Consider the following 15,725-nt stretch of genomic DNA (forward strand, 5'->3'; position numbering starts at 1 on the left):
AATCGGACATATCGCTCACCGCATCATCCGGGTCGCCCTCAGACGCGTCGCTGGCGTCACCGTCACCATCGTCGGCATCACCGTCACCATTGCCGGCATCGCCCACACCATCGTCGACCAAGTCACCTTCATCCGCCGTGACCACCACTGTGTCGTCCTCGGAGGTGAAGGCCCTAACTAGAGCATCTACATTGTCTTCTACCCAGCGCGCCAGGTCGCCCCGGATGGCCTCAGGCACAGGGGCAATGGCGGCATCAAAATCGAAGTTTGTGTAGGTGTTCTGGAGGTGGCTGAAGACGCGGGAGAATGGGCGCCTGAGCAGGCCGCAGCTCCTCTCTTCAACAAGCTTGCGAGCCCTCTCGGATCAATTCTCCAGGCGTGTCACCACATCAGTGAAGAAAAGCAGGTGACTAGCATAACCGTTTGAGTGGGGATGAGGGGCATCTTCATCGCAGATGGTGCCCAGCACCGCGTTGGCTCTGATCCTGAGGCTTTGGAGCATGGGGGCGTGCACACGCTCCAGCGTCTGCCGCCGGAGCGCTTCCTCCCTGCTCTACTGTGCAAAGGACTCGACACTGGCAACCCGCTGTTGAAGGGAAAGCAGCTCGGCATGGGCAGAAGCCAGCTCAGCTTGCACTGAGATCAGGGCGGCTGCGGCGGCTTTCTCGCGATGTCCCGCCTCAGCTAACCCTGACTTGAGGGCAGTAGTCTTGCCCACAGCTTCGGCTTCCACGAGCTTCAGCTTCAGGTTGTACCTGCCCACAGGATCCGCACGAGCCTCAGCCACCCGGTGATCGACCTCCTTCTGGGCCCTGGCCTCGCGCGCACCGACATCATCCTCCGCTTGGGCGACTTGGCGCTCCCTCGTCTCCAACGGCTCAAGCTCAAGGCTGCGCTCTGTGGCTTCCAGCGCCAGCGCTTCCTCGCGCTTCAGGATCTCTTCCTCCTCGGCAGGCGTCCCCTTCATCGAGGCTAGGGTGGCCTTGCGCGCCTCCACTTGCTGCTCCAAGGAGGCGCTCCAGGCTTGGAGCTCCCACATGCGTTTCTCTGCGATCTCGCGGCGACGATCAGCTTCCAGTACTTCTTCCAAGGCTCGAGTGCAGGCCTCACGCGAGGTCGCAAGAGATGCCTAGGCCTTTGCATTATCAACCTCGCGCTGGTGGCACCCGAGGTTGATGGCCACCTTCATTTCATGACGCTCCTCCATCAGCCGAAGACCCTCGACCTCGAGGTGTGTGTCTACATCCACGAGTTCTCCGCCAAGCCGGTTCATCGCGCCCATCGCCTCCCAAAAGAACTCGTGGTGGATGACACTCCATTCATGCGCAAACTTGAGCGCACGGCCGATTCCGTCCTCCACGGCGGGGGTCGCCGACGGGATCCGAAGCGGCTTGCCCCCTTTCCGCAGAAGACTGGGGGCTGGCGCCCTCCCGGTCACCGACTGGGCTTCGGTGGGAGCCCGGTTGAGTTGAGGCTCGCTACTCAAAAAAGAAACCAAGACTGAAGCCATCCAGCCATCCTCTACAACCAGAGGAGGAGCCCTTGGCATGCTCGTCGCACCCGCGGCGAGGCCATGAAGAAGAGACGGCAGGAGCACGGGCTCGAGGCACCAAGCTAGCGTGTCTGCCTCTCTGGTCGACCTCGCGTCGGAGGCGGCATGCTGGCTTAGGATGCTCAAGGCCAGCGGGAGATTCGAGGCAGGAGGAGGTTGCTTCCCGGGAGGCTTCACGGCCTTAACAGAAGGGATCCTGAAGAGCCACCGTCAGGAAGGGAAGCAGCACTCGAGGAATTACAAAGGTAAGGTGCTTACTCATTTATGGCGATGTACTTCCTCTGTTTCAATGGCCGGAAGGCGCCGCTGCTGCAGCTTGGGGACCCCTTCCTTTTGTGGAGCGCATCGAAGTCTACACGGAGCCGGCCGAAGCGTTGGATGTGGCGACCAGCGCAGGGCGCGGCTGGTGAAGCGCCCGAGGAGGCGACCTCAGGAGCGTCAAGCTGGGGAGATCCATCGAGTTCCGCCTCGCGATGACTTACTGAGGCCTCAGGAGCTTCGGCCTCAGGAGCAGCGGATTGCGTCGCCCCCTCAACTGCCACCCAAAGCGAGAGTCACGAGCTCCAAGAGATGGCTCCTTAGGAGCCATGGGCGGCGTCGACATCTCGGCACCCGTGCCTCCGGCCTCCAGTGCTGCTTGCCCCCCTACGTCCACTCTTTGGGCAAGTTCAGCACTGGCGACAAGGAGGGGAACCACGGTGACGGTGTTCTCGCCGGACCCCTCAAGGCCAACTGGACGCGGCCCCCATTTGTCAACAGGGGGCATCTGCCCCGCGAACTCCACCCTGTTTGAGCAGCAACACAAGAGACAACCCTCTAGTGGTAAATCGGCTGGTGAGGGGTCGCCCGCCAGGACCTCGAGCACCATTCTTCGTGCCTCGAGTGGAAGCCCTGACTCCTGAAGCCTCATGCGATCTTGGCCGACAGACAGGGCCCACATCGGCTGGGAATGGCGCTCAAGTGGGGCGACATGCGTCAGAGGAACTCCTTCATCACCTTGCGCGCAGTCAAGCCAAGATCTTTCAGCCTCTTCAACCGGAGCCATACGAAGGCGAGGCGGGGGCTCGCAAGCTTCTCGTGATCCCAGCCGGAGCTGGGGACGGCGGGCGCCGACGGAGGCAAGAGCAAAGGGTTGAGCACTCTGACATCCACATACACCCACTGCGTCCGGAACCTGCTCACAGATGGCGGGAGTTCAAAGTCAATCCCCAAGCCGGCCGTCACCGCCATGGCCAGGAAGCTCAGGCACCCCGAGCATTGCTGGGGTCGGTCAGGTGCAGCGAGAAGAAATGGAGCAGAAGGGCCACGGAGGGGGCGATGCCCACCATGGCCTCGTAGACAAAGGCAAAGACGGCAAGAAGAGCGACAGATTGGGTATCTAGGTGCAGCATATGAATCTGGTAATGGGAAAGCACGGTGTTGAAGAAGGCGGAGAAGGGAGGGACCAGGCCGGCCCGTAGGGCGTCGATAAGGAATTGGACCTCGGTGGCTGTTCTATCGACAGAAGCTCGGGATGCAGGCCAGGCCACTGTCCCTCCCCATTCGTTGAAGCTGGTGGTGAGCGCAGGGCGGACCTTGTCCATGGCCTCCCGATTGAGCACCCGCGATCGGCCGACGGTGAGCTTGACGGCCAGAGGCGGGCTGGCTGAGGACAGGGGCTTCTTCCCTTTCTCCGCTCGGTTCGGTGCCATCGCGATGGAGAGGACTAAGCTCAGGTTGGATTGGCAGAGGAAGCTGAGGTTCGAAGAAGCGGAGGAGTTGGGGAGTGCGTTGCCAGCAATGGGGAAATAACTGTGTAGGATGCAATGGCCGCCTAGCCAGGCAGATATCAAGGCTGCGTGGGGAAGCGGGGCCGCCCACATCCAATCGATCGCCACGCGTCGGCGGGGCCGCAGGCTGTTGGGGCCCGGGCGCTCCGCACTTGCCCTTTGGTTTCGCCTCGAAACCAAGTCCGAGTGCGCCTTGGGCCCAGGGGCTACTGTCGGCGTCCTGGGAACGGGGCCACCCAGACTTGCCTGCATGCGGCCCGTGGCGCGGCTCCACCAGCGGCCCCGTACGGCCCATCTTCACCAGCAAACACTCAAGACCCTTACGAGGGGCCAAGCCTCGTGAGGCGGACCACACAAGACCCCCTCAGGGGCAGCTTCACCAGGCTGGCTCGCCAGGGGCGGAGAGATCAAGGCAAGGGACACCTCGTGAGGTTTCTATGACGCAAGCCATGACGACTGGAGCCAGGTAGGCACCAGGCGGGCGTAGTGTCCTTGTTTCCTCTTTGGTGCTAAAGAGGCAAGCGCGGGCAAGGAGTCCCTAGGCATCAGGCAAAGGTTTCCATATTGGTGCAAGAAGACCAAGACCAGTAGGACGGCAGGACGGAGGTCACTGTGGAGCCCAAGACGGTGTCACCACCAAAGCCTTTGGCAGGCGAAGACCACCTTTAGTCAGGATAACTTGTACTAGTTGTCTCCCTTCAAATTTGGCCGTTGTGGGATCCCTTCCCGCTCAATATTTGGGGAGAGGACCAGGGCCTCTATAAATAGGACTAGCCACCACCATAGGAGGTAGGGAACATTGGATTGGAGCCACTCCATCCATAACCACACAAGCTCACCAAGCACAAGGGCACCTCTCCTCAGGAGGCTGTTCTTCCCTTGTAACTGTTCATCCTCAGCCCGAGAGGCAATCCACCACACCACACTAGAGTAGGGTATTACACCTCAACAGTGGCCCGAACCAGTATAAATCTTGTGTCCTCTTGTTCTTTGGGTTCGTCGAGCTAGGCCGTGAGATCACGATGTGTGTGAGCTAGAGGGGGGAGAGATCTTCGTGCGCACCCTAGTGTTCGAACCACAAGGGTTTTGCCAGAACACAAAATCCAACAGATCTCGAGGGCGGGCAGGGCGACGGCGGTGACAGAGTGGGGGAGAGGTGGAGAGGGGGGAATGGACTTGGCAAAAATTTGAGCTCGCGCGGCCAGGGTTAACTAAAAATAGCAGTAGCGTTGGATTAGGATCCATCACTATAGCATTGGATCCTAATCGAGCGCTACTGCTAACTATTCCAATCTTTAGTTTTTTTAATTCTAAAATACACATAGCAGTAGCGCTGGATTAGGATCCAGCACTATAGCTAACTTAGCTATAGCGTTGGGTCCTAATCCAGCGCTACCGTGATAACCCACAAGTATAGGGGATCGTTCGTAGCCTTTTTCAATAAATAAGAGTGTCGAACCCAATGAGGAGCTAAAGGCAGAACAAATATTCCCTCAAGTTCTATCGACCACCGATACAACTCTACGCACACTTGACGTTTGCTTTATCGGAAACAAGTATGAAACTATTTTGTAGGTGTGATGCTAGAATTACTTTGCAGGAATAAAACTAGAAGTACTTTGCAAGATAATAAAAGTTAGGTGTTTAGTGAAAGGGCTTGTGTCAACAAGAAAGTTATTTATCCCTAGGCAATCGATAACAAGTACCGGTAATCATTCTTGCAACTTTATATGAGGGAGAGGCATGAGCTAACATACATTCTCTACTTGGATCATATGCACTTATGATTGAAACTCTAGCAAGCTCCGCAACTACTAAAGATCATTAAGGTCGTGAAACCCAACCATAGCATTAAGTATCAAGTCCTCTTTATGCCCATACGTCATACCCCACCTACTCAGGTTTAAGTTTCTGTCGCTCTCGCAACCCACTGTAAGCGAACCATGAACATATTGCAAGACCCTATAGCGGGGGCCCCTCACATTTGCACGAGAACGGAGGGCATGGTAGGACAACACCATAAATAAAATATACAATCATACCAACCAAGATCACGATTAACCCATGGACCGTAGAGGCTAGCAAATTGCGGAAAGGTAAGAGTGTGTATAATCCATGGACTCACATTAGTCATAAAGAACCCATATACTTATTGCAAAAGTTTATTAACCCTCGAAACAAAGTACTATACGCATGCCCCTAGGGGATAGATTGGTAGGAAAATACCATCGCTCATCCCCGACCGCCACTCATAAGGAAGACAATCAATAAGCAATCATGCTCCAACATCATAGCATAACGAGAGACTATACATGCATGCTTCTGGAATCACAAACCTTAACACCAATATTCTTACTAAACACAGCCATTTACTAGTACCTCCGACATATTCATCTCCATATCGCATAACTATTGCAAGGAATCAAACATATCATATTCAGTGATCCATACGTTTTATGTAGGATTTTATGACTAACCATGCAATTGACCAATTCATTTTGACTCTCTAAATAGATTTAAGTGAAGCATGAGAGTTTAATTCTTTCTAAAAAAGACCATTCTCTAACAAATATAAGTGAAGCAAAAGAGCATTCTTCAAACAACGGTTTTCTATGTGATGAGAAACAGGCAATCCAAACTTCAAATGATATAACTGAAGCACATGAAGCATTCTAGAAAGCCATACTCAAAAGATATAAGTGAAGTGCAATGAGCATTCTATAAATAAACCATGGACTATCTCATACCAGCATGATGCATAAAATAAAAATGAAAACTAAAAGCAAAAGACGCTCCAAGATTTGCACATGTCACGCGAACGAAATGAAACCGAAAACATACCGATACTTGTTCAAGAAAGATGGGATGCCTTTCGGGGCATCCCCAAGATTAGACGCTTGAGTCTCCTTGAATTTTTACTTGGGGTGCCTTGGGAATTCCCAAGCTTGAGCTCTTGCCTCTCCTCCTTCTCCTCATATCGAAACCTCCTCGATCTTTGATCACTTCATCCACACAAAACTCAACAGAAAGGTCAGCAAGATCTATTAGTATAATAAAGCAAATCACTACTCTAAGTACTGTTGCAAACCAATTCATATTTTGTTTTTGCATTGTATCTACTATAATATAACTTTTTCATGGCTTATACCACCGATAAAAATCGATAGTTTCATCAAAACGAGCAAAACAATGCATCAAAAACAGAATATGTCTTAAACAGGACAGCCTGTAGTAATCTGAACATCCACCATACTTCTGGTACTCCAAACATTCTAAAATAACTAGGAAAAAACATTTTGTATAGAAAGACAGTGAAAAAGGTTTCAGAACCATTTGACGTTCCAGTAAAAAATGTAAAATCGAGCACTACAGCCAAAGTTTCTGTTTTGCACCGGACAAACCAAGTGTTCAAATGTTCAAGGTCGACTCTAAATATCCTAAAGGAAAATCTTGGCACATTATTTTTATAATACAATGGAATTGTACAAGGGGGTAATTATTTTTGTGAGAATCTTCATAAAAAATTCTACATTGTTTCCATGAGCATGAACACAAGTGTTCAAGGTCGACCCTCACTTCTCCAATGCATAACTTCCAATCGCTTCTCTTTTGTGAAAAGTTTTAAGTTCCCCTATATATTTTTTGTTTTTAAACTTTATAAAAGCACTCAACAGAAATAAATGACTCTCTAAAAACTTCTGGGTTGTCTCCCTAGCAGCGATTTCTTTAATGCCATTAAGCTAGGCATAAAGTGCTCAAGTAAAGAATCCACTCGGGTCCCAAGGTATATCAAAGCCAATTTGAATTAACAATGATTTGGCATTTAGTAGTGAGCACAAAGTGATGTGTGTCATGTAACAACAAAGTCTAACTCTCTTCCTATGCATAGGCATGTCATATAAGAACAATTCATGCACATCAAGTAAAGGCCAATACATAGCATAAGAAGTTTCTTGCAACTTTCTTGTGTTGGAAACATAGAGAGGCGGAGATGTAGTTCCTGTCTCATAATAATTGCAAGTAGGAGAAGCAAGCACATGCATATTATATTCATCAAAATCATCATGTGTAGTAGCAAAATGCAACCCATCAACATAATCCTTAATAAGAGCAAACTTCTCCGATAGTGTAGTTTGGAGAATTCAAAAAGATAATAGGACTATCAAGTGTGGGTGCAATAGAAACAATTTCATTCTTAACATGACGAACAATAGCAAGTTCATCTCCATAAGCATAATTTAAATTGGCATCATGGCCACAAGCATAGCAAGCATCAAGTTCATCAAAAAGGGATATTTCAAAAGAATCAACGGGATCATAGCATTCATCCTTCGGTAAGAATGAAGGGGCATTAAATAATGTATAAGTTGAAGAGTTACTCTCATTAGAAGGTGGGAACGGGTGATCAATCTGTTCTTCCTCCTTTTGTTCTTCGCTCTCCTCCTCATCTTTTTCATCCAATGAGCTCATAGTTTCATAAATTTCTTGTTCCATAGACTCCTGCAAAATATTAGTCTTTTCTTGGACAGCGGGGTTATTCTCAATAAATACATCAATATCATAATTGTATTTATAATTAGCATAGCAATATTTAAGCATAGCAAGATTTTTAGGTCTATAAATTGAATCATCAAAATCTTCAAAATTTTCAAACAAAGATTCAATTTCATAAGCACCCTTAAAAGCAGCAAACTCTTCTATTCGTTCCACATCATAATAATCATCAAGAAGCCAAGGTTGTACAATGCCTTCAGTGCATGACATGTTACCCATAGCATGTATACGAGAAAAATGTAGAAAAGATTAATCCCAAAACTGTTGAATGTCATTGCAGAAGCGAGCAAGGCGGCACACGCAGCGAGCGTTTGATGAGCCAAGCAGATATGAGGCACCACCTGGTTGGGTAACACCAGAAATACCACCTGGATACTTCAACAATACAGGAAGATTTCAAGATACACCAGAATCATCAGAAGCACGGACAAGTTCTTCTATGCAGCAAACACTAATATCTGGGAATACAAGCTATGTCACTCGTGGGTTGCAACAAGGCCAGCAATATCCCCAACAACAAATGTTTTCCTTCCCTAACGCATGCAGAAAGCCAAGGACAGGAAGCCGTGGACGGGTTGCAACAAGGCTTCCACCAGTCCCTCTGTCAACATCAATCATCCGTGCTGCAAAAGCGGTTGCGACGGGAAGACCAGGCCAAAGAGACAGAAATTTTGGCCGCTCTAGCAGGTTCCAAAGTACAAGATATGAGCCATATGGACAGGAGCAACCTCGCTACGAATCTGAGGGGAGACGGCCGTACAATGTGTAGGATCGAAAGTATGTCTAGAGGGGGGTGATTAGACTACTTGACCAAATAAAAATCTAGCCTTTTCCCAGTTTTAGTTCTTGGCAGATTTTAGCTATCTTAGCACAAGTCAAGCAATCTCCACACAATTCAAGCAAGCATGCAAAAGAGTATATGAGCAGTGGAAAGTAAAGCATGCAACTTGCAAGAATGTAAAGGGAAGGGTTTGGAGGATTCAAACGCAATTGGAGACACGGATGTTTTTGTCGTGGTTCCGATAGGTGGTGCTATCGTACAACCACGTTGATGGAAACTTCAACCCACGGAGGGTAACGGTTGCGTGAGTCCACGGAGGGCTCCACCCACGAAGGGTCCACGAAGAAGCAACCTTGTCTATTCCATCATGGCCGTCGCCCACGAAGGACTTGCCTCACTAGCGGTAGATCTTCACGAAGTAGGCGATCTCCTTGCCCTTACAAACTCCTTGGTTCAACTCCACAATCTTGTCGGAGGCTCCCAAGTGACACCTAGCCAATCTAGGAGACACCACTCTCCAAGAAGTAACAAATGGTGTGTTGATGATGAACTCCTTGCTCTTGTGCTTCAAATGATAGTCTCCCCAACACTCAACTCTCTCTCACGGGATTTGGATTTGGTGGAAAGAAGATTTGAGTGGAAAGTAACTTGGGGAAGGCTAGAAATCAAGATTCATATGGTTGGAATGGAATATCTTGACCTCAACACAAGTGTAGGTGGTTCTCTCTCAGAAAATGTGTATTCGAAGTGTAGGTATGTTCTGATGGCTCTCTCCACGAATGAAGAGTGGGTGGAGGGGTATATATAGCCTCCACATAGAATCTAACCGTTACACACAATTTGCCAAACTCGGTGGGACCGAATGGTTAAACTCGGTCGGACCGATTCAGCAAACCTAGTGACCGTTAGGATTTTCGGTGGAACTGAGATGCAACTCGGTAGGGCCGATATGGTTAGGATTAGGGCATAACGTAATCTCGGTGTGACCGATTACACAAACTCGGTGGGACCGATTTTGGTAATAAGCAAACCAGAGAGTTGGTCATGTAAACTGGGTGGGACCGATTCACTCATCTCGGTAAGACCGAAATGTTACAAAAGGGAAACAGAGAGTTTACATTGCAATCTCGGTGGGACCGATCGCTCATCTCGGTAAGACCGAAATGTTACAAAGGGAAACAGAGAGATTACAATCCCATCTCGGTGAGACCGAGATCCCTATCGGTGAAACCGAATTGCTAGGGTTTGTGGCAGTGGCTATGACATTTGAAACTCGGTGGCGCCGGATAGATAGAATCGGTGGGGCCGAGTTTGACTTTTGGTTTAGGTCATATGTGGATGTGGGAAGGTAGTTGAGGGTTTTGGAGCATATCACTAAGCACTTTGAGCAAGCAAGCCATTAAGCAACACCTCATCCCTCCTTGATAGTATTGGCTTTTCCTATACACTCAATGTGATCTTGGATCACTAAAATATAAAATGTAGAGTCTTGATCTTGAAGCTTGAGCCAAACTTTTTGTCCTTAGAACTTTGAGGGATCCACTTTCCTCATCCATGCCATGCCATTCATTGAGCTTTTCCTGAAATATTAATCTTGGAATAATGTTAGCTCAATGAGCTATATGTTGTTAGGAATTACCAAAACCACCCAGGGATAGTTGCACTTTCACAATGAGAGACGGAGACCTTCGTCAACATTGCTCCCTCCAAGAGATGCATTGCTGCATGTGCCAAGGGTGACACCACCCGCGCCCATACACCAGGGTGAACAGCAAACTCCGGAGGCAGCACAGAGCTATACGCATGTAAGTATCCACATTCAGAAAAAAACCATACAAGCATAGTCCATACCATGGTACTGTGACCACCCCATCTAAACATTTTCATAACTGCGTTTTTGTTTGCTCACTGTTGCGTGCAGCCACCTAACATTGAAGCTTATGTTCTGCCAAGGCTAGAGATGCGCTTTGAAATTTTTGAAGAAGAAAAGAACTTCTACAACCTCTATGCGAAGCACGTGGGTTTTGCTATCAGGGAAGGCTCCAAGTTTAAGACCAGAGCCTACCTTTATTGCACGTGCTATGGAGTCTATCATTCCAAGGTGTCTGAAGCAAATAGACAGCGGAACAAAACGACAGCCAGGACTAACTGCGGGGCTAAAATGAGGCTGAAGATTGAAAAGGATGGAACACTTGTCATAAAAGAGATAGTCTGGGAACACAACCACAGGCTACAGCTCACTCCGCAAATGCTTGTCTTCTTGCACTCCCACAAAAACTTTGACAAAACAATCTTGGAGTACGTCAAGTACCTGCAGTTCAAAGGCATTGAACACGCGCAAATCATGAGCATACTGGGCGGTGATGACCCTGGTAGCTACTTCCTAGAAATGAATGCCAAAGACCTGATTAACCTGTAAGTACAAACTTGTTCTCCTCCCATAAACTGCCTATGTCTTTTTTCCTCTGTCAATACAAACATATTACGCAACGCATGACCTGACACCAGTTCGACATGCATTTTTGAATGACTGCTCACTTTTAATATCCAGGAAAGCAAAAAATTCAAGGATGGATGATGTGGACGATGTCCTAAAGACTGTCAACTTCTTTAGGGAGATGAAAAGCTATAAACAGGGAATTCTTTTGTGACATGCAACTCGATGAGTCCGACAGAGTTAAGAACATATTCTGGGCGAATGCAAGCTGCCGAGGGGCATATCGGGACTTCGGTGACTGCGTAACATTTGACACCATATATAAGACCAACAAGTACCATATGCCACTTGGGGTGTTTGTCGGTACTAACAACCACTTCCAGACTACATTCTTTGGTTTCGCCATGATAAGAGATGAGGATGCAGAATCATTCAGATGGATGTTCAAGACATTTTTAAGGTGCATGAGAGGGAAGGCTCCTACATGCATCCTCACAGGTACAACCACGAAAAACCACCCCCAACCACCACCACCACCCCCTTCCCCCAAAAAACTAAAAGGAAAATAACATGTTAAAAAATGTTTGTGTCAGTTCTATTTGTATATATGCACCAACATATGCTGACCACTCCACATCTCTTTTCTCATTACCAGACCAGTGTCCGGCAATGGCTTTGGCGATACCACAAGTTTTCAAGAACACAGTACACAAGTTGTGCTGCTGGCACATTATGAAGAAGTACAGGGAACACCTCGCATACCTGTACTACCTGCACGAAGACTTCAAAGAAGAATTCACATCAATCCTCAACTGGCCCCTCATGCCAACTGAGTTTGAGGATGCCTGGAAAGGACTCATCAATATGTACAACCTCCATGATGATGCCACGATGCTGGCCATGTGGGACGAGCGTGAGAAATGGATATCAACCTACTTCAAAGAAATTTTTTGCGCCAAAATGACATCCACACAGTGAAGTGAGAGCATGAACTATGTGCTCAAGAAGAACTTTGTAAGTGAGAGACAAAACCTACACCGGTTTGTCAGCCAGGTAAACTCCTGCGTCAAAACCAGGAGGCAGACAGAGAACCAAGAGACAATGGGTAACATGGTATAGCTCTATCACCTGTCGTGAGACAAAAAAACATGCTTACTAAAGTAAAACTTTATTAGTTAGACAAGTTTTTGCTGCGAGAAAACTAACAATTTGGTCATCATTCTTGCATGTGCAGAAGGAACAAAACACGCTGACCTTCTATGGGTTTGACACCCAGATGGCAAAGGTTTACTCGCGAGTTGTGTACATCGAGATCAGAAAAAGGCGAAAACTGAGCACACTCTTCACGACGACAGAGACGGAAGAGCCCACAAAGTACCTCGTGCGCTACAACAACCCGCAAAAACTGTCTGCATGGTCTCAGCACGCGTTCCAGGTGGTTGCAGACCCTGTGGGAGAAACATATGAGTGCGAGTGCAGGCTATGGGACCACATAGGTGAGGACTGCAAAAAAAAGATGTTACATACTGTACTACTTTATTTGCAAAGTTTTTGTTCGAATGAAATGACAAAATACATGCACCTCTTCCAAAAACAAAATACAGGTCTTTTCTGTGTGCATGTCCTGTGCATGATGCAGACAATTAAGGCTCCCAACGTTCCAGAGAAATATATCCTCAGGAGATACACCAAACGCCCGAACATCCAGCCAACATTCGACAGAAATGAATTGAGGACAGTAGCGACAAACAAGGCATCCCAATACTTCATTGAAAGCTCACTGCTGACACTCAACATGAGGGTGCACAGAAAAAGTTTGAGAAGCCAAGAGCAAATGGTGAGGTCACGGGTCGTCATGGACAAACTTGAACAAGAACTCGATGCCATGCATTCTGCTGAAAATGGAGGTGTGCCGGACAATGATGCCATTGAGAAGGATATTGCTACAATGTTATCCGAGATGAATCATATGGGAGCTGTTGACCTGTTCGACAACGAGGAAGAGGAGCAGCAGCAACCAGAGCTTGCCCATGTGCACACTCAAGATCACCAACAAGCTCACATGCGAGATCATGAGCTTGATGGTGCTGTAGGCGAACGACATGACAACAGCACATCCTACCAGCAGCACCAGGAAAGAGTGATTAAACCACCCATATTCTCAAACACAAAGGGGAGGAAGAGCAAGACGCGGGCAGCGAAAGCAGCAGCCAAAAAGCCTCCACGCCCCATCAAGCTTGTGGAATTTGGCCCGGATGGCAAACCTCTCAGGATAAGGGCATGCGGATTCTGCAACGTCGTGAGCAACCATAAGTACCGCACATGCCCGCTCCGCACAGATGGCACCGCCAACAAGCACAAGCAGATTGGAGCCACCCAAGTTTCTACCAATGGAGACAACACACGTAATAGCTACACTTGCCGCAAGTGTGGGGGAACTGACGGGCATAATGCCCGCACGTGCAAAGTGGGCAAGGAGGTCATTGGCGCTGAACAAACACAGGGCAAGGTGCAGAGTTCTAAAAAATCAAATGAAGACGATGAAGAAGAAGAGTTTGACGAGAATGACGACCAATCAGACGAAGACAATGAAGATGACACTGTCGGGGACGAGGAAACTGAAACTGACGATGAAGTTGCCAAGGCTCAACCAGGAAAGGGCGCCGGCAAGGCACAAGATTCGGGGCCAGTTAGGAGAAACTCAAGGCTGAACAACTGAACAATACATAGTGGTCTCAGTTGCCTCGGCACACAATGAGGAAACATTTCAGAAACACTGTCGTTACCAAAACTTATTTAGCTTTATCATCGATTTCTCGATCAGTACTATAGTTAAGATATAATTTGTGATTTGTGCCCGCTGAACCAGTGACATTATTATGTAAACCAATTGATGATCCTTTTGAATGCAGTCAGAAATACATTTGAAAAAACTTATCTGGATTTACCTGACGCAAACGCTACTGTCGACCAGTAACTCAACAGCAAAAAAATGTCAAGGAAAATTTAAACTCCTACAGTACATCAGTACTGATAGTTCTGAGTCGTCAGTACAAAGACAGAGTACACATCAGTACTGATATAATTTTTGATTTGTGCCCGCTGGAGCAGTCACATTATTACGTAAAACATTTGATAATCCTTTTGAATGCAGTCACAAAATACATTTGTACTGAAGAAAAACACTACTGTCGACCAGTCGTCAGTACAAAGGCGGAGTAAAACAAACACACCCGTGAACACCTAAGAAAACATCGTTTTGAAAAAAACAAAGCTATGTCTACTTCTGCCAGTCCCAATTCAGAAAGACCATCAGTACATAAAAATAATTACCTCAAACAAAAATGTGAATATAATACATTCTGTACTGATGAAAATCTAATTTATCTGTAAAAAATACTCAGAGATTATCTTGATATCAACAATCCTTTAAAAAATACAAAAATTGTTTTAAAAAACATTAGCATCACACATAGTCTCATTAGTATTTGGTAAGTTCAATTACACTTGAATCACCAGTCCAAGTACCACAGTAGAGGAGTACAGACCTCCATCATCACCAACCCTGACATATGCAAGTGGGATGAGTAGCCGATAAGTACAGCTTGACAAGACAAATCAATGCGATAGTAAAATGCCGTCATCACCACCCTTGAGACGTGCAAGTGGGATTTAGCAGGTCATAAGTACAGCTTGACAAGATTAGTAAGTGCAGCAGTAAAAACCATTGTACTTGGACAGTTACTTCTTCCAGGCCACCACCCGCGCCACCCATTGAGCAGTTGCCACAACGGACTGCAAACGGCGACCCCACGCCACTACACCCACGCCCTCGATGAACCGCCTCCCACAAATCCCCGTCGACGCACTGCAAAAAACCCCATTCTCTTCCATCTCTCCATCATCCCCACAAACAACCATTGCCCTTCCATCTCCCCTGCACACAAACCACAAACTTCTCTCTCACAAGACCACAGCCGCCGGAGGAGGGCGAGGTGGAGGAACCATCCACCAAGCGTCATCATTACGAGCCGTCGGATAAGAGCAGCAACCTCATCGACGTTCACGTCCCTGGCGAGAAGCGCGAGTACACCAAAACCCTCAGAGAGGTTGAGCTCCACGGCAAGGAGACGCTGGAGATCGTCTGCACCAGTGAACCAGACAAGGCCGACGAGGTGATCTCCAGGCTCTAGAGGAAGGCTGGCGGCATGGTTCGTAGGATCGTCGATGTTGGTGTGCACTACACCAACGGAGATGAACCTCCCCAGATGGCAGCAGTCCTGCAGTTGTGCGTCGACGACCTCTGCTTGGTTTACCACATCGCAGCGGCCACAAAATGGTGAGCCATCCTACTCATTTGCCCTGTTTTGGTTTATCTGTTTTATTAGTACTGTATCCTGAAAATTTCATCAGACTTGTCTCCCAACTAGATGTAGTAGTGTGGCTTGTGAAAAGTGGTGCACTACTGCATTTTCTCAAGTAGATACACTATAAAATGTATTTTTGAACCTGATGGACCGGATTACTATTTGGAAAATCTTGCGGAAGATTAATTTCTGAAGTTGACTGACTAATCTAGTTTCTGAACTTGATCCAATAGTGTAGTTTATGTACTCAATATATTAAAAAGAT

The 15,725-nt window shown here is 47.8% G+C and overlaps 1 protein-coding gene across 1 annotated transcript; it reads left to right on the forward strand.

Annotated features, from left to right (window-relative positions):
- The first annotated feature begins 10,616 nt into the window (after positions 1-10,616).
- LOC147991290 (protein FAR1-RELATED SEQUENCE 5-like) lies at positions 10,617-11,307 on the forward strand. Its single transcript, XM_087538609.1, has 2 exons — positions 10,617-11,071; positions 11,208-11,307. The coding sequence occupies exons 1-2, from the start codon at positions 10,617-10,619 to the stop codon at positions 11,305-11,307; spliced, it is 555 nt and encodes a 184-aa protein (XP_087394735.1).
- The last annotated feature ends 4,418 nt before the right edge of the window (positions 11,308-15,725 follow it).

Source organism: Triticum urartu, chromosome 1A (genome assembly GCF_056163025.1).
Source record: "Triticum urartu cultivar PI428250 chromosome 1A, HENAU_Tu73, whole genome shotgun sequence".
NCBI lineage: Eukaryota > Viridiplantae > Streptophyta > Magnoliopsida > Poales > Poaceae > Triticum > Triticum urartu.

Excerpts from the sequence above, each read along its gene's own strand:
- LOC147991290 (XM_087538609.1), top strand. The coding sequence starts at position 10,617 with ATGCGCTTTGAAATTTTTGAAGAAGAAAAGAACTTCTACAACCTCTAT. Across the intron at positions 11,072-11,207 it reads GCCAAAGACCTGATTAACCT|GAAAGCAAAAAATTCAAGGA; the intron begins GTAAGTACAAAC and ends TTTAATATCCAG.